General features: G+C 42.7%; 1 protein-coding gene across 1 annotated transcript; it reads right to left on the minus strand.

Annotated features, from left to right (window-relative positions):
* Positions 1 to 1,262: 1,262 nt before the first annotated feature.
* LOC101940405 (NADH dehydrogenase [ubiquinone] 1 beta subcomplex subunit 8, mitochondrial-like) lies at positions 1,263 to 1,725 on the minus strand. The gene is given in 3 exon segments (XM_065582424.1): positions 1,263 to 1,537; positions 1,540 to 1,642; positions 1,645 to 1,725. Coding segments are annotated over 3 exon segments (459 nt in total).
* Between the last annotated feature and the right edge of the window lie 22,875 nt (positions 1,726 to 24,600).

Raw genomic sequence — 24,600 nt, forward strand, 5'->3', positions numbered from 1 at the left:
CTTTTTTAAGAATTTGAAAATCTTTTGATCATAAGCAAATGCCCGCAACTTTTTTTCCCGAATTGTATTTTTCATAAATATAATTATCTATAGTTCCTGCTGCTCCACACAAACTAAAGTGAGAATCGAAAAAAATTCTCTGTTGGATCTAAAACTACAGTGTGAATCTGTCATGCCTCGATATATTGAATGAAGAGAACTTAGAAAATGCTTTTTGCTAACAGCAGTTGAGCTAAGTTTGAGATTTTTTCTTTTCAATGGCATTTAATAGCACATTTTTGACCATGGCTATTACTACTGCAGGTAACTCAATTTCTCTTATGAGATATAATTATCACTGGAGGAAACCATAGGAGAAAGGTACCATTCCATCTAATTTTCTATGATTTCCTCATCTAGAACTTATTTTTCTCCCCCCAAACATGAGGGCCTTTGTGCTGCATGTTTTATTTTGTGTTACCGCACTGACTGTGGGGCACAATAGGACTCCATTTGTAGCACCATTTTCTTTATGCTCCTGGTGTATAAATCACAGCAGAGTTGCTAACAGTGTGTGACTGACAATCTTTCTTGATAGACAATCTGTGATCCTTTCAGCCTTTTACTAATAAGCTCATTAGGATAGAAAGGCTGAAAATACTTTCTAGGATGTTGCAATGAACCTCAACAAATTCAGTGCATGTCTGACCACTCAAACTTTAGAGAATCAATCTTTCTTCAATCAGAATTTCGTCAGGTTCTGCTGAATGTCTGCTGAAGGTCACTATGGTGTGTTTGTGTGTGTTGGTTTTGTTTTATTATGTTTCATTTTTTAATAAAGCATTCTGAGCAAAATCCAACAAGCCCTCCAAATGAATGCAGGTCAAGGTGAAAAGTTTTTGAACACGATTTGTTTTAATTTTCCCAAATCAGCATTTGGAAATCATTTAAAGACTCTATTTTGATTTTGTCACTTTATTTAAATTTGAAATAAAATCTAGGTTACATTTTCCAAAAGTAACTGAGTACTATTTTTAAAAAGCAACATTAGGTGCCTAAGTGCAACTGACTTTGGCATATAGAGATAGATATTCAAAGATACTTAGGTACCCAAAGTTGCAGATACATGAGTAGTGCCCACTTTATTGCCTCTTCAAAGAAAAGAAACCCACCACAAGAGTTTTCACAATATATTTCATTAAGAGTAAATGTCTAAGAGAACATGTGGTTAGTGCTATCCTGCAGTGAACACTCTGGAAAAGAGCTACATTTCCATGCATCTTTCAGATTTCATAGTTCTTCACTTCTGGGGGTTCTTTGCTGGGATCGCCCCCTTGCTCCTGGTACAGGTTATTGTAAGGATACTGCTTCAGTCCCATAGGTATGTAGGATGGGTACATTTCTCCAAGCCAGAACATAAACAGCACAAAGCCAATAAAGAGGAAGAAGTGATTGCATATAGTGTGCCAGTGTACCACAGTGGGGGATGTGTCAACACGGGTCCGGAGAAACATATCAAAGTACCAGTGCATTGGCTCTCTCCAGTTTTGTCTCAGATGGGGTAGTCCCACTGATACCAGGGGTCTCTTTCATGATGAGATTGGTCAGGAAATTTGGGATAATCACCATACCCTATGTCATCATCCGGATGTGGCTCATAGTCCCCATAGTCTCCACCCTCATGTTGTATTTCTTAGCAGCAGCTGCCTTTTCCTCTGGGGTTTTGGGGTAAGGTCCAGGCAGCATGTATGTTGTCCTATACAGCCAATCACCTAGTTCTTTACTGCCTACAGAACCTGTTGGTAACTATTTCAGATTGAGGATATTGTGATCCTTGTGCATCCAAACAGTTAGCAAAAGTTTGTAAAGTGCCTTGGGAATCTGTTTGGATGCCAGGTGCTACCTATGTGCACGATCATTAAAACATTCCTCAAAATTAATTGTTGGGGCAATATACCCTCACTCTTTGTGTGCTTTTAACATTTTACAAAGTGACTGCTGGTAATTGTATAAAAGGGCAGCAGATGGGAAGTAGGGGATGTAACCTTTCCCCAATACAGCCAGACACTTATCTGGAAGAAATGATTATTCTTGCCAGGTGTATGGAAATGTTTATTGTTATGCCTCATTGTCATCTTATTGTGAGGTCTATGAGTGAGTACAATTCATTTCACTGTTAGTTATAGCAAGTATTGCCTTGATATGATGACTGTCCGTATATCTTATTTTGCCAAAATATAAATTTGGCTTAATTTAAACATGTCTGATTAATCATGTTATTTTAAAATGGAAGTGTCCTTTTTTTCTCTCTTCATTAGTATGTAGCATTCATTATACTTTCCTGAGACCTAGATAATTGGACATATAAGTGCAACTAAGTTAGTGAGAAAACCTCTTGCAGGTCATATAAAACCAATTTTATGCAAATTAATTAAAGCTTGTAATGATAAAGCATGTATGATAAAATAGGAATGAAGTAAAGAAATAATAGTGAGGCTATATTAGTGTACTATGTCTCATGGAAATGCAATTAAAAAAATCAATTCTATTCAGTGTCACAACTGTTAGTCAAGTATCAGGGGGTAGCCGTGTTAGTCTGTATCTACAAAAACAACAAGGAGTCTGGTGGCACCTTAAAGACTAACAGATTTATTTGGGCATAAGCTTTCGTGAGTAAAAACCTCACTTCTTCGGATGCATCCGAAGAAGTGAGGTTTTTACTCACGAAAGCTTATGCCCAAATAAATCTGTTAGTCTTTAAGGTGCCACCAGACTCCTTGTTGTTTTTACAACTGTTAGTGTACATCAAAGTAAAGTTATAGTATCATTTCAAGCTACAGCCAGGTTGTGTAGACTGACTTCTGAGGTTCCCTGCTGTTCTGTAAATCCACCTCCTTTCTGATGTATGGCAGAACAAGCAACACATCTCTTCCCCTCTGTGAGGGTTCACGCCCCTCCTTACAGGGCAGCACGGCCTAGTGGCCGGAGTCCATACAAGCGCCCCTGGTTGCGTGGCAGCACGGCCTAATGGCCAAAGTCCGTACAAGCGCCCCTGGTTGCGGGGCAGCACGGCCTAATGGCCAAAGTCCGTACAAGCCCCCCGGGTTGCGGGGCAGCGCGGCCTAATGGCCAGAGTCCATACAAGCGCCCCGGATTGCAGGGCAGCACGGCCTAATTGCCAGAGTCCATACAAACGCCCTGGGTTGCGGGGCAGCGGGGCCTAATGGCCAGAGTCCGTACAAGTGCCCCGGGTTGCAGGGCCGTAGGACCTTACTACTGGCTCAGCGGTGGGGTCCTACTGAAACATGCTGAAGCTTACCGGGGTCAAGGTACCAGTCCGTCACCTCCCCTGGGTTGTTCCCTACTGGCTGGGGAGTTGGGGTCTCCCACAGATCTCAGGGTTCTCCGTAGTTCTCAGAGTATAAGAGTACATACTAATGAAGAGTATACTGTCTGGAGTATAAATTCTTTTGAAAAGTCTGGGTGTCGCAGGACCGGTTCACGAGTGAGTCATTCCTTCAGAGCTTCGAAAGCTTTATCACACTCTTCTGACCACTGCACTTGCCGAGGTTGTGAGTTCTTTGTAAGGTCCGACAGTGGGGCGGCTATGGCTGCGAAGTCTGGCACGAAGCGACGATAATATCCAGCTAGGCCCAAAAACTGGCGCACTTGCTTCTTCGTCTTGGGGATGGGTACGTCTCTGAGGGCTTGCACTTTGCTGATTAGAGGCATCAGTTTCCCACCCCCTACCGCATATCCGAGGTAGGTTACCTTCTCTTTCCCGAGGTGACACTTCGCCGGATTGGCTGTAAGGCTGGCTGATCGAAGTGCCTGCCACACCCCATCCAGATGACGTAGATGGTCCTCCCAGTTGTCGCTATAGACTATGATGTCGTCTATATACGCTGCCGCATACTGGTCATGAGGCTGTAAGACCTTGTTCATTAACCGTTGGAACGTAGCCGCGGCTCCGTGTAGCCCGAATGGCATCGTTATAAATTGGAAGAGGCTGAACGGGGTTGGGAAGGCAGTCTTCTCCCGGGAGTTTGGGGTGAGGGGGATCTGCCAGTATCCCTTGGTTAGGTCTAAGGTTGATAAGTACCTCACTCCCCCGAGCCGCTCCAACAATTCGTCCACCCACGGCATCCCAGGGTTCTCCGTGGTTCTCAGGATCCGTCGTCTCCTCTGGTTCCTCCCGCAGTAGGGGTTCGTGCCAGCCTGTAGAAGTCTCTGTTCCTGGCGGCTTCAAGAGTGTCGGCTGGTCCTCTGCAGGAGCTTCCCAGTTAGGTCCTTCCCCTGCGGCCGCCAGCCCCGACTGAGCTGAGTTCCCTCCTTTTATACTCAGTGAGCCTCTGGAGCATGCCCAGTTCGAACGGGGCGGAAATTCCTCTATCAGAGCTAGTGGTCTGACGTCATTGGGGCTAGTGCGGGGCGGGGCTGCCCCGTCACACCCTCCCTTGAAGGAGGTGGTGGCAATTGCATCAAATTTGGTGTTTTGGATCCTATTGGATTGACAAAGTATACAAATGACTAAAAAAAGAGATGTAGGTTTATACTCTTGTAATTTGCAATAGATTTGAATCCTGTCATAAAAATAATGACTAAAAATTAGAAATCCAACACCATTGCACTATCTAGGTCATTACTGAGTTATATTTCTTGAGGTCTATGTAATGTACTATATACAGCACTGTGGGGCTTGAGAATAGATACTGCCATGGGTCATAACACAAAAGTCCCACCACCTGTTATTCTCTTCTTTATGCCAATAAAATGTTTTCCAAGAAGAAAAGATGCATCATGAATGTCCCAGTTTCAGAGTAATTGTACTTAAATTCTGTACTCCCCCCTACCCACACACACACACACACACACACATGTGGTCCCTCAATGGCACCCACATTAGGTTTCAGACTCCTAGGCTACGTCTACACTACAGGGGGGGATCGATTTCAGATACGCAAATTCAGCTACGAGAATAGCGTAGCTGAATTCGACGTATCTGATCCGACTTACCCCGCTGTGAGGACGGCAGCAAATTGACCACTGCGGCTCCTCCGTCGACGGCGCTTACTCCTACCTGGGCTGGTGGAGTACGCGTGTCGATTTGGTGATCGATTATCGCGTCCCGACGAGACGCGATATATCGATCCCGGAGAGATCTATTTCTACCCGCCGATCCGGGCGGGTAGTGAAGACCGGCCCCTAGTCACCACCTCTCTTGGGTGGAGACCTACATCTCTCTCCCTTCTGACTGAGGGTTTTAAGGCTCCACAGCCCCTTGTCATACCCCATGGTATCTATGAACAGAATGTGCCAGTGTTACAAGTTAGCACACAGCTCTTTCTCAGGGGAGTACATCTGTTCTTAGGATTAAAAAAATGGCAGAAAAAATACATAAAAATAACAAAAGTTCCTACACATATACTAATCAACCTACCTGAAATCACTCATCTTCCACATGGGGAGTCTGCAGGTACGTCTACACTGAAAAAAGCCCACAAAAAATGCAGCAGTGAGTCTCAGAGCCTAGGCCTACAGACTCGGACTTGCAGGGCTCACTCTGTGGTGCTAAAAATAGCAGTATAGACATTTCTGCTTGGATTCTGAAACCCAGCAACAGAGTTGATTCTCACGGGCCAAGCATCAGCCCGTGCAGGAACATCTACACTGTTATTTTTAGTGCCATAGCATGAGCCTGAGTCTACAGACCCAAGCTCTGAGACTGGCTGCTATGGCTGGTTTTTTGTTGGTTTTTTTTAAATGTAGATATAACTTGATAGACCAATATCCCCACCAACCCTTCAGCAAGTGTTGGGGCCTTTCTTTGAGAAGAAGGTCCTGTACATTTGCTAAATCTCAATGAGGCTAATCAGTCTGTTTAAACTCATCTGTTCATATTTGGTCTCCTAGTCTCTGGAAAACCCAGTTTGAGCCAGTATATATATATTACCCAGGGGGATGTGGGGGTTCCTTTCTGGAGTTGTTTACAGTCTTAGTGACAGTGCTTTTACCAAGTACTAGTATTATGTATTAGAAGAAATAACAAATTGCACAGGCAACTCTGTCGTTTCGTAACCTTCAAGTCCTCAACTTGCAACCTTAGTAACATTCTTTTAACATATTTTTATATGTTATGTTGATACTTTTATAATTATCATATCTTACTTGAACATTAACTTATTCTTGAGATGAATATAAAATTGTAAGTATGAGTGTTATTGTAATTGTTTAAAGTGTGGGTGGCACTGGCAGATATCTATAAAGATGCCTCCGTGCGTGCCTTTGTATAATTGATGTCGATTTCCCTCCTTCTACATATGTAGTTTTAAAAAGTCATATCAAAATTCTTTAAAGGTAAATTAGACTAAAGAACGGAGCCACCTTTAAGAAGAAGCATGGAATTATAACGATTAGCACTAGCAGATGACAGTTTAATGAGCACCTCTTGGAAATGATAAAGAAATACAAGAATCTTTCCTAGAAAAAATAATAAATAAATCAGGAATCATTCCAGCCCTAATATTCTATTTCATATCACAGAGATTATGACAGAAGTTATACCAGAAGAGAGAGGCTAATGTAGCTGGATTTCATCTCAATAGCTATTTTTTACTCCAATAACAATTTTAAAGTGCCTGAGATAAAATATAAATGCTAAGAACTGATTGGTGTAGCATCTCATAGAGCCAATAGTACATCTATCTATGATCACTTATTTTTTTAATAGAAATGACCCTCATTCCTCAGAAGAAAAAAAAAGTTATATTAAAACATGAAACTAGGGAGCCTGATCCTGAGCTGAAAACATCATACCGAATGACATTTCAAAAGAAAACTAGAAATGTAAGGGCTGTCTGGGGCCACATCCCCACACTGTGATATGATTGTTATACTAGAAGGAAAACTGAGATCCTCTCTTACATCTTATGTGTTACACTGTTTGAATTAAGAAGAAGAAAAACTTGGGTTAGGAGGGTGTGAGCTTTAAAAGGATTATTTAAAAAAAATCTGTTCTTTTTCAAAGAGTTTGTGAATTAGATAAGAACATAACTGAAAGGGACAATGTTTTGGGGATGTTGTTGTTTCTTTGAACAGTGAATCATGGTGAACTGGTGTAAGTTAGTCCCATTGTGTTCAATGGAGTCTACACATATGCATATGGCTCCTAGGGGGTATATCTGCACTGCAATGAAACACTTGTGGCTGGCCTGTGTCAGCTATGAGGCCATAAAATTGTGGAGTACAGGGGCGGCTCTAGGCACCAACAAAGCAAGCACGTGCTTCGGGCAGCTCATTTGCAGGGGCGGCAGGGATCCAGCATGGGAGCTGAGAACCAACAGGGGGCCCTGGGAGCTGTAGTTCCTTGGTTAGCTCCCTGCCTATAGAGCCAGCCCTGGAGGAGGGAAAGAACTACATTTCCCAGCATTCCCTTGGCCACTGCCAACAGGAAAGAGGGGGAGGGAGTGAGGAAGCTGAGACCTCAAAAAAAAAGGGCAGGGATACCATATTTTAACATTCAAAAAATAGGATACACCATGGGAAGGGAGGGTAGCCCCACCCTGCCACCATCCACTCCCTCCGACTGCCCCCCACAGAAACCCCAACCCATCCAACCCCCCTGCTCCCTGTCCCCTGATCACCCCTTCCCGGGACCCCTGTTCCAACTGCCCCCCAGGACCTCACCCCCTATCTAAGCCCCACTGGTCCTTGTCCCCTGATTGCCCCCTCCCAGGACCCCACCTGCTATCTAAGCCTCCCTTCTCCTTGTCCCCAACTGCCCCCTCCTGAGACCCCCCCCCAACTTCCCCCCTAGGACCCCACCCCCTACCTGTCCCCTCACAAACCCCTGGGACTCCCATGACTATCCAACTGTCCCCTGACTGCCCCCCTGAACCCCCTACCCCTTCTCCAACCCCCCAGCCCCCTTACCGTGCCACGCAGACCAGCATGTCTGGCTTCGCGCAGCGCCAGACATGCTGCTGCATACATGCTGCCATGCTCCCCTGCAGAGCCATAGCACCCCCCGACCCTCCATCACCTGCCTTCAGATTTGAACACCTCAAAATTCAGGAGTGCTCAAGCTCAGTTTAGGCAGCTGTTACTTCATTTCTCCCAAATCAAATATACTGATCCACTGTAACTTGCTGTAGAAAAAGTAGGATAAAATTGAGCAAGAAATGCTTCCCAGTGGTTATTAGGACTGGAATTGCTATTTTCAACAGCCATTGCCTTTTGTTTGTTTGTTTTGTTTAAAAGGAAGACAGTGACATTGCATTGGCAAATTGCCCATAGAAAGAAAGAGTGGAACAAAAGAATAATAAAGGCACCTCAACTTTTCCTCATTTATGTAGGACAGTCTTATAATATGCATCCAGATATCCTCCAATCATGCAAGCTGAAAATTGTTCCACTTTACAGCAGTTGTGTAACCATATGGGAACCAATCCTGTCTGTGTTCTGTGCATATCCAAAATTCCTGCTGAATGATCCACCCTGGGAGCGAGTTACCAGTGACCCAGGGCTGCGGCAGAAGGAGGGTGCAGGGCGGGGGGGAGAGCCCAGGTCTGGGGCAGCAGGGGGGTGCGGGTGGAGGGGTGAGAGCCCAGAGCTGGGGCGGCAGGGGGGTGCAGGTGGAGGAGGAGAGCCCAGGGCGGGGGGGTGCGGGTGGTGGGGGATAGCCCAGGGTTGGGGCAGCAGGTGGGTGCGGCGAGGAGCCCAGGGCTGGGACGGGGGGGCAGCCAACATTTTTTTTGCTTGGGGTGGCAAAAAACCTAGAGCCGGCTCTGGTGGAGTAGATGTTTGGGCGCGGGCTGCAGCCTGGGCTCTGGGACCCCATTAAGGAGGAATTCACTGATTCTACTTGACTATATTAGGGCAGAGTTTAGACTACAATATTTGACATAGTTATTATATTCATAGATGTCATTGTTTGTCAGTGTTACAAGGATCCTTAAATATCCTGTTCCCAGAAATTTCTAAGAAGTAAAAGAAAATAGTATCATCATAGACTCATAGACTCATAGACTTTAAGGTCAGAAGGGACCATTATGATCATCTGGTCTGACCCCCTGCATGCTGCAGGCCATAAAACCGTCCCTACCCCTTCCCTGGACTCTGCTGTTGAAGTCTCCAATCCTGTTTTTAGTGACTGCAATCGGCAGAGACCCTCCTGCTAGAGATCCCTGCCCCATGCTGCGGAGGAAGGCGAAAAACCTCCAGAGGCTCAGCCAATCTGCCCTGGAGGAAAATTCCTTCCCGACCCCAAATGTGGCGATCAGTAAGACCCCGAGCATATAGGCAAGAGTCTCCAGCCCGACCCCGTTAGCCATTATACTATTTACCCACCCTTGCTTGGCTTTCCTTGACTACTATGTTTTACCATTAAACCATTCCCTCCATAAACTTATCTAACTTTATCTTAAAACCAGACAGGTCCGTCGCCCCCACCGTTTCCCTCGGTAGGCCGTTCCAATATTTCACCCCTCTGACGGTCAGAAACCTTCGTCTAATTTCAAGTCTGAACTTCCCCATGGCCAGTTTGTATCCATTCGTTCTGGTATCCACGTTCGTACTAAGCTGGAATAATTCTTCTCCCTCCCTTGTATTAATCCCTCTAATATATTTAAAGATAGCAATCATATCCCCTCTCAGCCTTCGCTTTGTCAGACTAAACAACCCAAGCTCCTCTAGTCTCCTTTCGTACGACAGCTTTTCCATTCCTCTGATCATCCTAGTGGCCCTTCTCTGCACCCGTTCCAGTTTGAGTTCATCTTTTTTAAACATGGGAGACCAGAACTGCACACAGTACTCCAAATGAGGTCTCACCAGCGCCTTGTACAACGGAAGCAGGACCTCCTTATCCCTACTAGATATACCTCGCCTAATGCATCCCAAGACAGCATTGGCTTTTTTCACCGCCACGTCACATTGTCGACTCATAGTCATCCTGCGGTCTACAAGAACCCCTAGGTCCTTCTCCTCTTCCGTTACTTCTAACCAATGCGTCCCCATCTTGTAACTGAAATTGTTATTAGTCATCCCCAAATGCATCACCTTACACTTTTCACTATTAAATTTCATCTTATTTCTGATACTCCAATTCACAAGCTCATTCAAGTCTCCCTGCAGGATATCCCTGTCTTCCTCCGAATTTACAACGCCTCCCACCTTCGTATCATCCGCAAATTTTATCAGCCCACTCCTGCAATCGGTTCCGAGGTCAGTTATAAATAGATTAAATAAAATGGGTCCCAAAACCGAACCTTGAGGCACTCCACTAGTAACCTCCCTCCAACCCGACAGTTCACCCTTTAATACAACCCGCTGCATTCTCCCCAGTAACAAATTCCTTATCCACTTCTGGATTTTCATATCGATCCCCATGTTTTTCAGTTTAACCAATAATTCCTCATGGGGTACAGTATCAAACGCTTTACTGAAATCCAGGTATATTAGGTCCACCGCATTTCCCTTATCTAATAAATCCGTTACTTTCTCAAAGAAGGAGATCAGATTCGTTTGGCACGATCTGCCCTTCGTAAAACCATGTTGTAATTTATCGCAATTGCCACTATCCTCCAGGTCCTCAACTAGTTTCTCTTTCAGAATTTTCTCTAACACCTTGCACACTACAGATGTTAGACTAACAGGCCTGTAGTTACCCGGATCACTTTTTTTCCCTTTCTTGAAAATAGGAACCACATTAGCTATTCTCCAGTCTAACGGGACCACCTCCGAGTTTACAGATTCATTAAATATTATCGCTAACGGGCCTGCTATTTCCCGCGCCAATTCCTTCAATATTCTCGGATGTAGATCGTCCGGTCCTCCCGACTTAGCCCCATTAAGGCGTTCAAGGTTTGTTTCCACCTCGGATACGGTAATCCCCCATCCTGAATGCCCCTCTATAGTGGTGCTAGTATCCCTAATACCTTCATTGGCCTCATTAAACACCGATGCAAAATATTCATTAAGATATTGCGCCATGCCTAGATTGTCTTTAATCTCCTCTCCGGCAATAGACTTCAGCGGTCCCACTTCTTCTTTCTTTGCTCTCTTCCTATTTATGTGGCTGTAAAACCTCTTACTATTGCTTTTAATTCCCCTCGCTAGGTCCAACTCTACACGGCCTTTGGCCTTTCTCACTCTCTCTCTACATTCTCTGACTTCACTTAGGTACATTTCCTTACTGAGACCAACCCTAGGGATTTTTCCCCTTTTCTCCCCTATTTTCCTTTCTAATTTGAGACATAGCAAGTTAAACAACCCCTCTCCCCACACTACCATCAACCTGCAAATCTTACTTGCTGGTTGGTCTTATTCTGAACTATCAGTTGTGTGTTTGGATTGTCTGATTTCATCATAGGCACCAAAAACCCCACTGACGTCAATGACTTGAGTGCCTGGGGGCAACACAGAATTTTGGAAGTCTAGATCAGCTGTGGAGGGAGAATTTTGCCTTAATAAAGTAAGAGCTCTAGGGGGATATTTTTGGAGACACAAAGAGGATTCAGGCTCCCTGTTTGCATTGACTTTCGGTGGGAATTGGGTACTTACCTGCTTTTTGTGTCTGGGAAACTCTCCCCCTAACTGTTGAGTCAGTACCTTCAATTGCAACTGTAGATCAAGGTGTAGGAGAACAGTATGCAAAATCCTGGGAAAATTTGTTCATTGAAATGAATGCAAATGGGGGGGAAAAATCAGAGTTCCATCCACATCCTATTAGACAATGGTATAAAAGAGGTTACATCTTTGGTTTGTTTTTAGTTTTTCAGTGTAGGAGAAGAGCTGTGAGATTTGTTGTGATTATTTGTATTCTTTCCCTTTATTTTTAAATACTACTTTTTTAAAAACAAAAATACACAAAAGAAACAACACAAAATACACAAATATACAAAAGAAACAACACATAAGAGCATTACCTATGGGCTGAATTTTCTGCTGGTATAATTCTAAGGAGGCCAACTGACTTTCAGCAACAGAAATTTGGGCCCATTTTGTTTGCATTCCCAGTATATGAGAGTTGTGTTACTCAAGTCTCCTCCACTGAAATAAGGTTACAGCTGAAAGACTGTAATTTAAACAAAAACAGTGAAACCCAGAATTATTGCTATAACACTAATTCTACTCTTTATGGACCTAGGTGTGGCTTCTTGAGTCTACAGTACTTTTTGTAATATAGCCATTGTTCTGAGTTCCTGAAATTCTTCGACACAACAGGGTGAGTTAAGAATGCTGGAAAAGCTCTAACTTTGAATTTCCTTCCTTTAGTTGCTTTAAATGACAGCCATAACAATATACAAGCAGTTTAACACTTCGTCAGTGTGGGATTTGGGCAGCAGATTTAGTTTATTGTTGACAAATATAGTTCTTGAGCCTGGGCCATCTATCCTGGGATAGAAGATGGTATAAAAGGTTGTTGACTGGAAACTTTGAATAATTCATAACATATGCTCTCTTTTCAGTGAAATAGTAAGTCCTATTTTAGATCAAGCTTCCCCGTACAGCAGAATGTTGTCACCTAGAATGATTGCAAACATTTTTTGCTACTCTTTTTGTTTGAATTGAGTTCTAAAGGAAAGTTCAAAGGGCCACAGCTGACAAGGATAGTCTCTCATAATAATCCTGGCAGTATTAAATTCATGTAGATGCCCACAAGAGAAAAGAAATAAACCCTGTTTTATAACAAAATAAAGAGATACTTGAATCACATCATGATCCTTTTTGTGATACCAGTGCTCAGTGGGAAGAGATACACTACACATATGTGTGGGATAGAAATGTGATGCTAGCTCTGAGTGCTGTTAGCATGGGGGCATTTCTGTCCGTATATGTTAACTCTGTATGACAGGTTGTATTGATAATATCATTATGAGATCACTCCTAGGGATTAGCACTTTGGTAATTTAGAGTGGGGGAGTTCAACCTCTGTTTCAGACAATCTGTTCTTTAAAAGTTTAACAGTAATGATTTTTGAATATATATTGCACTTTTCATTCAAATACTACAGTTCAGATTTCTGTTTCTTGCGATGTCACTATTTTCTGAACAGTCCTCCACTGGAAAGTGAAATGTCCAAACCAGACATTTCTTAAGGTTAAAAAGGGGATTTTTTTTAATCAAGTCATGTTTATTTACCATAAGGAGCAGTAAAGGTCATATTTTTTCTTTTCTTTTCAGGCCCCCATTAAGGGACCAATTCTGCAATTCCAACAGTTATTCAAGTAAGTAGACAAGATCCATTCAATAGTAAGCTGCTTCCACCTCCCACCCCAGAAAACAATGACATTCAAACTTTCCCTATGGTACCTGATTATTACAACATGCCATATAAAATAACATATGGTATAGCAGAGCTATACAAAATGCTGCATTTGTATTACGTAGTCCCTACTGACTTTTTCTAATGTAGCAGATTTCTCTCGTAAAAACTTTTCTAAGCATATTATTTGAAGGCTGGCCCTTTAAACTTAGCAGACTCAAGCTGCTATCACACCATAGTGGCCATTTTGCAACTGGCTTCTGCTTGCTGTATCTCCTCCTGGTTTTGTTGGTAAGTATTTCAAGTCTTTTTTATGCTTTTTCCTACTTTTACTTTTCTAATTTCTGAGGAGATGGTATTTTCTCACACATTTAGACCTAGGTATTCAGGAGTGTCTGCTAGCCATAGAGGAGTGGTTAGCAATGCTTAGGGAGTCTTTGTTCTGAATTTGTTTTTTGGTTTGAGTTAGTTTGCTTATTTTACTTAAAGAAGTTTAATGGCTTGTTGGGGAGAATTTGGATAATGATTTCATTTAGCTTTGAACAAAATAAAAATTGAGCCTGAGCTGTCTATCGAGGAACAGAGGATGGTATAAAAGTTTGGTGACTAGGCATGTTGAATAATTCATCAGACATACTCTTTTCAGTGAAATAGTGGGTCTGTTTGAAATAAAGCTTCCCTGTGTGGTGGAAGGTTGTCACCTAAAATGATTGGAAACATTACTTTGTTATTTGCTGCATTTTGAATTGAGTTCTAAGGGAGAGTTCAAAAGGCCACAGCTGACAAAGACATTCTCTTGGAAACATGTGTATACAAATACTGAAGATGTTCAGGAGACCAATTTACTGAAATATAGAAAAGATTTTATTTACTTCCTAAAAATAACATTAGTAAATCTTTCCTAAGAGTCAACCCAACATCCGAATTACTCTAAAATCCTAATAACTTGGAGGATTCCAGTGATTCACACACAAAAGTGATTCACACACAATTTCATGGTTAAATTCCTTGTTTAAACAAGAAAAAAATAAGCAGTATAAAAATGAACTGAAGTCCTAGCTCTAAACATTTTTAAAAAACAATTAGATCATTAAAACAAACTGTGCCATAGAGTAAATATAAACCCAACAATATAGATAAATACTGAACACTAACAAACAACCTCTCCCTTCTTCAAGACCCCAGTCTCCTCACCAATATGAAACATATGCAAATTAAGCTTGAAAAGAAGATACCTAAAGGATCATATTATGATAGCTGTCACTCAGCCCTCAGGCACAATTCCATCTTATCATGGGTATAATATTTTATACTCTAATTTCATTTGTCAGGCTGAGAAAAAGGAAGAGGGCAGTTAGCATCAGAATGCAGATCTCAAAGCTCTTGCTACCTGCTAGAGAGATGAGAAATGAGTAAGATTCCAATGCTACAGTTTGGAACTGTGGAATGTAATTAGCAGATAACTAGAAATCACTATAATGACAACCCAGACAGACCCCAGCAGTAAGAATCCAACACTAGCTTTATATGGGCCATAACCAGAGTTTTGTTCAGCAGATAGATGCACTGATTATCTTGAGGAAACAGGACACCTCTGGAGTTTCCAACACAAAATTAAGCCTGAAAAGACTCAGGAAAAGGGTCATGATGACTGAAAATCCTCCTGCTTCCCTCTGTTGTTAAATTGCCATTGTGCATGATCGCCCCTTCTGTGCTGGGAATATGTGTCTGCACACATCCTCATTTCCCTATATGTATTCTATTCAGGTTCTAATACTATACTAATAAATGAGCAACCTGAACACCTTTCAGTGATGCATTTAAGAGCATGATGAGACTAGTGTGTTATGTGTAGTTCCTCTCCCTAGAGAGAAAATTGCATACAGAATGTTTGTGTATGATATGCTCAGTGCTTTTGTACTGACTGTCATCTTCATCACCACTTGGACTCCGAGATCTAAAAGTCTGATCTTCCAAGGTTTGAGCTAAGGGACTAAATCCTGGGACTGGGAGCTATAACAGATTTGTATCTTCTGTGGATAGAGCACAGTATGAGACACACAACGTGCACTGATTGGAGGGTTATACTTCTTTTATGCGTGAAGGCAAGGTTACAGTTGGAATCGAAAGTGGGATGCTGATGATGGCTTTGTGGTCCTGCAGGAGTGAATTCCACAGTCATGTAACTGCCCCACAGGAAAATTCTGGGTGAAATCATAGACTTTAAGGTCAGAAGGGACCATTATGATCATCTAGTCTGACCTCCTGCACAATGCAGGCCACAGAATCTCACCCACCCACTCCTGTATCAAACCTGTGTCTGAGCCATTGAAGTCCTTAAATCATGGTTTAAAGACTTCAAGGTGCAGAGAATCTTCCAGGAAGTGACCCGTGCCCCACGCTGCAGAGGAAGGCGAAACCCCCCCAGGGCTTCTGCCAATCTGCCCTGGAGGAAAATTCCTTCCCGACCCCAAATATGGCGATCCGCTAAACCCTGAGCATGTGGTCAAGACTCACCAGCCAGACACCCAGGAAAGAATTTTTTGTAGTAACTCAGATCCCACCCCATCTAACATCCCATCACAAGCCATTGGGCATATTTACCGCTAGTAGTCAAAGACTAATTAATTGCCAAAATTAGGCTATCCCATTATACCATCCCCTCCATAAACTTATCAAGCTTAGTCTTGAAGCCAGGTCTGTCTTTTGCTCCACTACTCCCCTTGAAAGGCTGTTGCAGAACTTCACTCCTCTGATGGTTAGAAACCTTTGTCTAATTTCAAGTCTAAACTTTCTGATGGCCAGTTTATATCCATTTGTTCTTGGGTCCACATTGGTACTGAGCTTAAATAATTCCTCTCCCTTCCTGGCATTTATTCCTCTGATATATTTATAGAAAGCAATCATATCTCCCCTCAGCCTTCTTTTGGTTAGGCTAAACAAGCCAAGCTCTTTGAGTCTCCTTTCATAAGACAGGTTTTCCATTCCTTGGATCATCCTAGTAGCCCTTCTCTGCACCTGTTCCAGTTTGAACAGGCTCTATTGAAGTCAATAGCAAAACTTCCATTGACAGCAACTGGCTGAGGATCCACCCTTTGTCTCCTGCACGAATGGACTTCATTCATGCATTTAAACTCTGCCCTCAGAGAGCTGAACACAACTCCTGGAGCTATTATATGTCTCTGAGGACCCACAATGTGCAGACTTCTGAAATTTTACCCCATCATAAAACTGCTACAATCTATTTTTTAAAACTTCTCTAAGTAGAGATCTGGAACCTTTAGCAATCTTATTTCAAACTCCCTGCCAGAGGATGTTATGAAGGCCAAGACTATAGCAGGGTTCAAAAAGGAAGGAGGATAGGTTCATCAATGGCTATTAGCCAGGATGTGCAGGGATAGTGTCCCTAGCCTGTTTGCCAGAAGCTGGGAATGGGCAACAGGGGAGGGATCACTTGATGATTACCTGTTCTGTTCATTCCCTCTTGGGCACCTGGCATTGGCCACTGTCGGAAGACAGGATACTGGGCTAGATGGACCTTTGGTCTGACCCAGTATGGTCGTTCTTATGTTCATAGACCTATTAAAAACCAAAAAGCATAAAATTCCATGTCCCAATCTTCGCCTGCCCCCAGGGAAAATCTTAATTGTTTATAACATAGATATATTTAAGTTACACTTGTTTACTTTCTCACCCACTATCAAATAAAAAGGTATTGCATATTTTCTTGTAGTGCTGCTAAACCTGGCATTGCAATATGTAAGGCACCCTTATAGTTCCCTACTTTCATATATTATTTTTATGGTGTATTTAAGGTTTTATGAGGCTGTAATTTCTGACATTGCTATCTATTCCTAGGAACTCAATGTTATCCCTGGTATACAGAGAACAATAGTAGGAGAAGCTATGTTTTCTTCAAGGTCAAGTGAAAGTCTCAAATTGGGAAAGCACAATGTGATAAAAAGAATTGCTTCCCACCCCTCCCCCAATATCTGAAAATACTCTGTGTAAGTTAATAAACAATGTAAATGTAAAGTAAACATACAGGCCCCAATCCTGCAAGGACCACCACATAGGTGCACACATGAAGCTCTGCAGAGCCATACTGTCATTGAATGTGCCCATGTGGAGGTCCTTGGTTGGTCAGGTCCACTGTGCCACATTATAACCTGAGGAAGAAGGCCTCCCAATGCAAGTCTCTCCATAAGTGCATGAAATGGGTGTTTGCCACATAAGCAGTATCCAAATCCTATTTCTCAGACCCTGTGGAGGGCTCCTCTGCAGGGATGAAGGTAGGGAGAGGGCCAGGGCATCAGGGCACACATTACCCCTTAGGATAATCTGCATCAAGATCAACATGTTTTGGGGAGGTATCACCTCCTCTTCATCCTCCTCCATGTTACAGAATACCCAGAGAAGATGGTTTCTGAGGGTAACAGCAGGAAGGTCTCCATGGGAAAAGTAGTGTCCATGATTAGGAGATAGGCCTAATATGTGGATGAAACATAACTCATTTACTTTATTTTGATTAATAGAATGTGCCTATCCCATGCTTTAGACCAGGGGTCGGCAAGGTTTGGCATGCGGCTCGCCAGGGTAAGCACCCTAGCGGGCCGGGCCAGTTTATTTACCTGGTGTCATGGCAGGTTCAGCCAATCGTGGCCCCCACTGGCCGCGGTTCGCCGTCCTGGGCCAATGGGGGTGGTGGGAAGCCGCGGCCAGCACATCCCTTGCCTGTGCCGCTTCCCGCCACCCCCATTGGCCCGGGACGGCGAACCGCGGTGGGTGGGGGCCGCGATCGGCCGAACCTGCTGCATCACCAGGTAAATAAACTGGCCCGGCCCGCTAGGGTGCTTACCCTGGCGAGCCGCGTACCAAACCTTGCCGACCCCTGCTTTAGACACATCAGAGTACTCAAACTGGTTATATTGTATTTGATTTTTGAGCAACCATATGCAAATCAGAAGGAAGGAAAATATGTTCCTTTGCATAGATACTTTTATTTGTTTCAATTCATACTACACTAAAAAAAACCCCAAAGCATAAAATAACCATCCTGGGCTCTGGTCACCTATTATATTCGTTTATACAAATTAAAGAATGCCAATATTGTGACCATTTTTAAGTAAGAGGAGAAGTCAATGTACAGGAATTACTGAGGTATTGTCCCCTTCTCCCATTGCTGGGAAGATCCTGCTCGCATCCTTTTGAACCATCTCCTCCCCCTGGCTGAAGATATCCTTCCAGAATCTCAGTGTGGTTTCAGACCATCTTGGGGCACCATTGATATGAATTTTGTTGCATGACAGATCCAAGAGTAGTGTAGAGAACAACACCAGCTATTGTTTGACATTTATTGACCTAACTAAGGCCTTTGATTCTATTAATTGTGAAGCATTAAGGGAAGTGCTGTCTAGGTTCAGTTGTCCATTGAAGTTCACTCATGTTCTCAAGATACTTCATAATGGGATGACTGCCACTGTCCTCTGTAATAGGTTGGAGACAGACCCATTCACCATTCATAGTGGTGCACTGTGCTATTGCCCCAATCCTTTTTTCCATCTATCTTGCTGTAATCTTGATTCTCATTTGTGACCACCTTTCTTTTCAAATTGGGATTGAGCATCGCGTGGACAGCCAGCTATTCAAGCTGCGATGTCTTCATTCTAAAACTAAAATCACCAGGACTCTTTTTATTACCGACCTTCAGAATGTTGATGACTGTTTATCCTTGCGCACAGTGATGCTGACTTGCAATCCACCCTGCATCTCTTCTCAGGCACCTATCATAGCCTGGGACATTCCCTCAATATTGGGAAGACTAAGATGCTCCACCAGCCTGCCGCAGCACAAGTTCTCCCCATTCTCCCACATATTGTCATTGGTGGTGAACCCCTGGAAAATGTTGAGCATTTCCCTTACTTTGGTAGCCACCTCTCCCAGATAGCCAATCTTGATGTGGAGATTGAACACAGGATCCATTGTGCCAGCATATCCTTCAGAAAGTTGTTTCATTGTGTCTTTATTGATGGAGATCTGCGGATGGAAACTAAGATCCTGGTCTACAATGCAGTAGTTATCCCCACTCTTCTTTATGGGTGCAAGACATGGGTGACATATAGAAGCCATCTTAACCATCTGGAGTGGTACCAAAAGTGCTTAGGAAGATTCTCTGAATCAGATGGGAAGACCGTCACACCAATGCCAGCATTCTCTCTGCAGCTAACATCACCATTGTTAAGGTGAGGATTATGAAACATCAACTACGCTGGGCTGGCCATTGTGCTCGGATGGCTGATACACATCTTCTGAAGCAAGTCCTCTTTTTTTCAACTTAGTAATGATAAGAGGGCTATTGGTGGACTGAGGAAATGCTACAAGAACACCCTGAAAGAAGGGAAACATTGACCCCATGAACTGGGAAGAGCTGGCTGGCAATAGACTGCAATGGCATTGCATCATACCTGAAGCCTCAACCCATTTTTGAAGAGAATCACCTTGCTCAAGAGGGTGAGAAATGGCAGAGGAGGAAAAAAATAGTACAGCATCCCAAATAGCAGTTGTGCTCTTTCCAAGCAACCACCTGTCACATATGTGGAAAAATCTGTAAACCACAAATTGGACTCCTCAGCCATCTTAAGTCTCATCAATGGCTTTCCTCCCGGCAGACATCATCCTTGTATCAAGGGATAGCCACTGCAGCATAAACACATCAAAATTTGTCAGTGCAAATCTTAGATGCAAAGTCCCAGGAATAACACCTCACTTGTTTTCATGTCCCTGTGCAAAATAAGCCAGCTGGCTCACTTGTCCTTGCAAAGGATATAGCTATTTTTGAGTGCAATGATGTGTATTTTCTTCATTGTTTGTGAATACATTAAAAAAATTCTTCAGGGAAATTAGTGTTTTAGCAAAGTTCTGGATTGACAACCCTGGAGACCAGCGTCTTCTATTAATCCACAGAACATGAAACATGCACAGGCACAGTGCAAGCTTCCCCAAACTGTCTTGCCAGCATGACTCACTTTGTATGAACTACTTCAGGGGAGAGAGAGTTCAATCTTTGGTTTCTCTCTTAAATGGAGGGTGTGATTAACCACTGATTACAATGAACTGACTCCAACATAAAACTGGAGTTAATGCAGTGATGAATCAGTCCCAAGGGCCTTCGGTGTGGTAAAATTTTATTTTAATCTGGTGATTTATGCATTGTAAACTAGTTTAAAGTCAACAAGCTTAATTCCACAAGGTGCTGAATAGCCATTAAGTGTTAACCACTCTCACTTATTATTTGAATCATCTACCTTGGCATTCAAATTAAAAGTTTTTTTTGTTTTAATTGAAAAATGTTCTTGTTTTGAATATGAATTCATTTTGTTTGGTTTAAAAATGACTTTTTTGAAAGGCCTGACATTTTTTGTGACTTCTTTGGAAAACTTTTCAACCATGTTTTTGCATGTAATTTTTTGGGGGGGGGAGGGCAGAGGTCATAACAAATTTCAAAAGGATGTAGATTTTAGTTTCAATCAGGTCGATTGAATAGGCAAGGCACTTGGTTTTGACAAACACTCTAATCTAATGAGAAATATTTTCAGATACAAAAGTCAAGTGTTAAGCCTTTGTTTGCAAACCCAGCAATGTTAGCATTGGCTTGACATCATAAAATTCAATATGTAATAGAGACACCTTAAATGTTTTCCTTTGTTCTTTTATTATTATGTTAGTGGTATATCTTTCATTACAATTCTATATATATTGTTTGTCTGTTTCTATATGACAATTACAAACATGATAAATTATAGTTTCAGATTTCAAGTATAGATAATGAATATTGTAGATAACATCCATGTTGCATATTTTTAATGACCAGTTCAACATTAAAAGTCACATGTTATTGAAGTTCTTTTTCCAAGATTGACTATGCTTTGTTGGCACAATGCGTAGTAAGGGGCAGTGTGGAGCTCTACCACGTCAGAAGGTAAGTGGCAGCACTCTGCCCATTGAGGATATTCTTGAACAACTGTTCAGACAGAAGCAGTGAATAGCAGCTGCAGCTTTCTCCATCATGTATGCAGCTCACTCTATGGGCTGGTGTTAAGTGGATTAGAGCCCTAGCCCTGCTTCCTCTTCCCCTCTTTGAAACACTATGCATACCTGATGAAGGAGGAAGAGATCAATCCTGTGCTCTCATGGGTTTAGGTAATATAATAATGCCTAGCTATCATGGCAGCCATAAGGGCCAAGCAATATCCAGACTTCAATTTTCGCTTAGTTCTTACTCAGGCAAAACTCTCACCGAATCAATGAAATTTTTGCCCAGGTACTTCTGGATTTGGTCCAATGTGTGCAATTCACCCAATCCCAGATCCAGTTTACTCTCATCCCTAAAAGTAGACAGTCGCTCACATTGTAAGACCATACTGCCTACTATTTTACTCCAAGGCCGAAAATGTTTGATTGTCAGCTGTTTTATGCTGCGGTGGTTAATTGGTGTCATGTAGCAGAGATCAAAATAGAAGAATTGACTGAATCTTAACTTTAGGGATGAAAATGGCTTTCAGCACTGCTAATATATAATCCAAATAAAGCAACTTTTAGAATGTAAAGTGCAGTGGCAGTATTAAATGTAATCCCTTGTTTTCGAGGGATAAGAAAATTGTCCATGCCAATATAGGAATCTGGATAGACAGACATACAATATACATAAATTTACATTCAGAATTGAGATTGATCTTAGCAATGCAGAATGTTATCTAGAATGGGTTAAAACACTAGTATGCCATTTTTGGCACTAGAAGGTCATGCTGCTCTTTAAGACTCCATCTAGGAGCTGTGAGGAATTCATCAATTTGATGTAAGCTTCCCTGCTCTGTTTGAGCTCAGTCAGAGTGAGAAGAGTTCTAAACATACAAGCATTCCTGCTTCACTGCCTGACACCTGTGAGCCAATACAGGGAGTTCCATGTAAAGAGTCAAAATTCCAGGATCCTTCCTTGTCCCTTGAAGCTTCCAGGCAATAGGAAAGAAAGTGGAGAATTAACCCATTCCCTCCCATCAGAAAGAAAGTGAGAGAGAACCTCTGTCGTGGCCTCTTCCATTGTACAGGAAGTTTCAAGGGAGGAGTTTTGGGGCTTGATTTTCAGACCCACTTGTGTATGCACAATTTTGCACACTTGCTCAGCTTTGAGACACTGTCTATGCAGTAGCACCTCTGCATGTAGTTAATGGCTTCTCACATTTTCAAGCTCATATGTCCCAGTGGATTCTGAGTGTGCAGCATCCAAGTTTAGAATCTAGCCCAGGGTCAAAAAGTGCATGTGCAAAAAGTGCATGAGCAGAGGAGCTCAGGTGAGGCAACAACAGATATGTTGAGACAAATGGTCACAGGGACACCAAATCCTCATAGTAAGATGTGCCTCTGCTTTCATTGTATATTTTGGACCATAGAATCACATCAATACATGTATCAGAAGGTAGCCGTGTTAGTCTGTATCTACAATACATGGTGATGTTTTATGACAGTCATTCAGCATAACTGTTAAGAGCTCCTAGTAAAGAAATGTACATTGGAAGCTATTTACAGTGCACAACAACTTCTATTGGCTCTAGAAAAACCTATGAGCAATGTTCTTGAGTGTTCTCTCATAGGCAGGTTATCTATTAGCTATTAACATATATTCCTTTTATATCCCACAGCATCAGTCACAATATAAACATTGCAATAGAGTCTCAGGTCACTGCAGTGCCACTGACACTACGGTATTTTTAGCATGCTAGCTCGGACATAGAAGTATAGCCATGGCAGCACAGGCAGTGGGCAGGGCTAGCCACCCCAGAACATACCTATGGTCTCGGATGGGATCATACATGGCGTGGCTAACCCCTCATGCTGCTGCACCTACGCTCTATTTTTAGCCTGATTGAGCTTGCTTGGGTATAACCTCCTCCATCTGGAAATTACACCTTCCAGCTATAGTGTAGATATACCCCTGTTCCTGCTCTGTGAGGTTGAGTGAACACAGTCAAAAATGGCAAACTATAACATTTGTCTAAGCAGTTTTGTTTTGGCCTGTAGGTCTTCTATTTGACCTGGATGCTTCAATCTTGCTAGCAGGTGGGTTTTGAGTCCCAATCTGGGAGGGGCCCAATTTGCTTGGCTATACAAACAAAACAGGAAGGCAGACCAGAACGACGATGCACATCCACAATAATAAACAAATCCCAGCAATCAATCTTAGCTTAGGGCTTAATGGAAGAGCTGCCATATTGACTGTGTAACAGCATTGCCATCTTTCATAATTTTATCACATAAATTTGGGGGCGTTCTCAGAGTCCCATCTGCTGGAATTACATTATTGCATGAGAAACCTCAGCTTTTTATTTGATATATAAGTAAGTTTTTAGCCCTCATAGTTGCAGAGAAAAGCTTGGTAGCTTAGAGCAGCGGTTCTCAACCCGCGGGCCACATGCAGCCCAGTTAGCACACAGCTGTGGCCCAGCTCAGTTGTGTGCTAAAGGCTGGCCTGCATCACAAGGCGGAGGTCTGGAGTCAGGGGCTGCAGGCCAGCCCTGCACAGCGTGGGTTGGGTCGGGGTCCGGGCTGCCACTGCCCTGCCATCTTGCCCATTGCCCAGGTAACATATTGTGGGCTGTATATAACCAGTGGCTTAGAGTGCATGCTATAGACACAGAAATCAAAAGGAAAGGAGAAGGACCCAAACCTTTCCCCCCACCCCCAGTAATCTTATGATTTTAAGCCAAACTTATGATTTGGGGAGGGGAGGGGGCTGATTAATGATTTCAAATGACTGAGGTGAGATGAGTCATTTAGCCCTCATTTAACTGATTTGGGTTAGTGTTTGTTCTGGATCAAGAAAGATGTTTAAAAGATTTTTTATGTGTAGGCTAAGTTCAGAACCTGTTTATCGTAACAGGTCCCACTTCAACATGTATTCTTTTGATACTGCAGGATATAAAACACTTGGCGTTGTAGGAAACTGGAGGTCAAGAGACAGACCAATCGCGTCTGTATCCTCGAGTTTAAGTACTAGCGTTTCTTTATATTTAAATTTCCATGTAGATTTTTACATTCAAAAGTTGTTATAGTTCCTACCATGATGATTGTGAGAGTTCTCTTCATCATGCTAGCTGCCAAAGTCATTAGCTAACATTTATAGCAAGGCAGTTTATTCTGCAGCTGTAGAAGAAGTCAATCCAGCAAAAGTAAAAAAGCTGGTTTTGAGTTAAACGTGCTTAGCCAAGCCCCACACTTCACTTGAAGTGCTGTTCAGGTGCAAACAAATATTTGCCTACAGCAACTGCTCATCTCTCTCGAGGATGCAGTGTGTAACTTAGACT

This window comes from Chrysemys picta, chromosome 2 (assembly GCF_011386835.1).
Source record: "Chrysemys picta bellii isolate R12L10 chromosome 2, ASM1138683v2, whole genome shotgun sequence".
Taxonomy (NCBI): domain Eukaryota; kingdom Metazoa; phylum Chordata; order Testudines; family Emydidae; genus Chrysemys; species Chrysemys picta.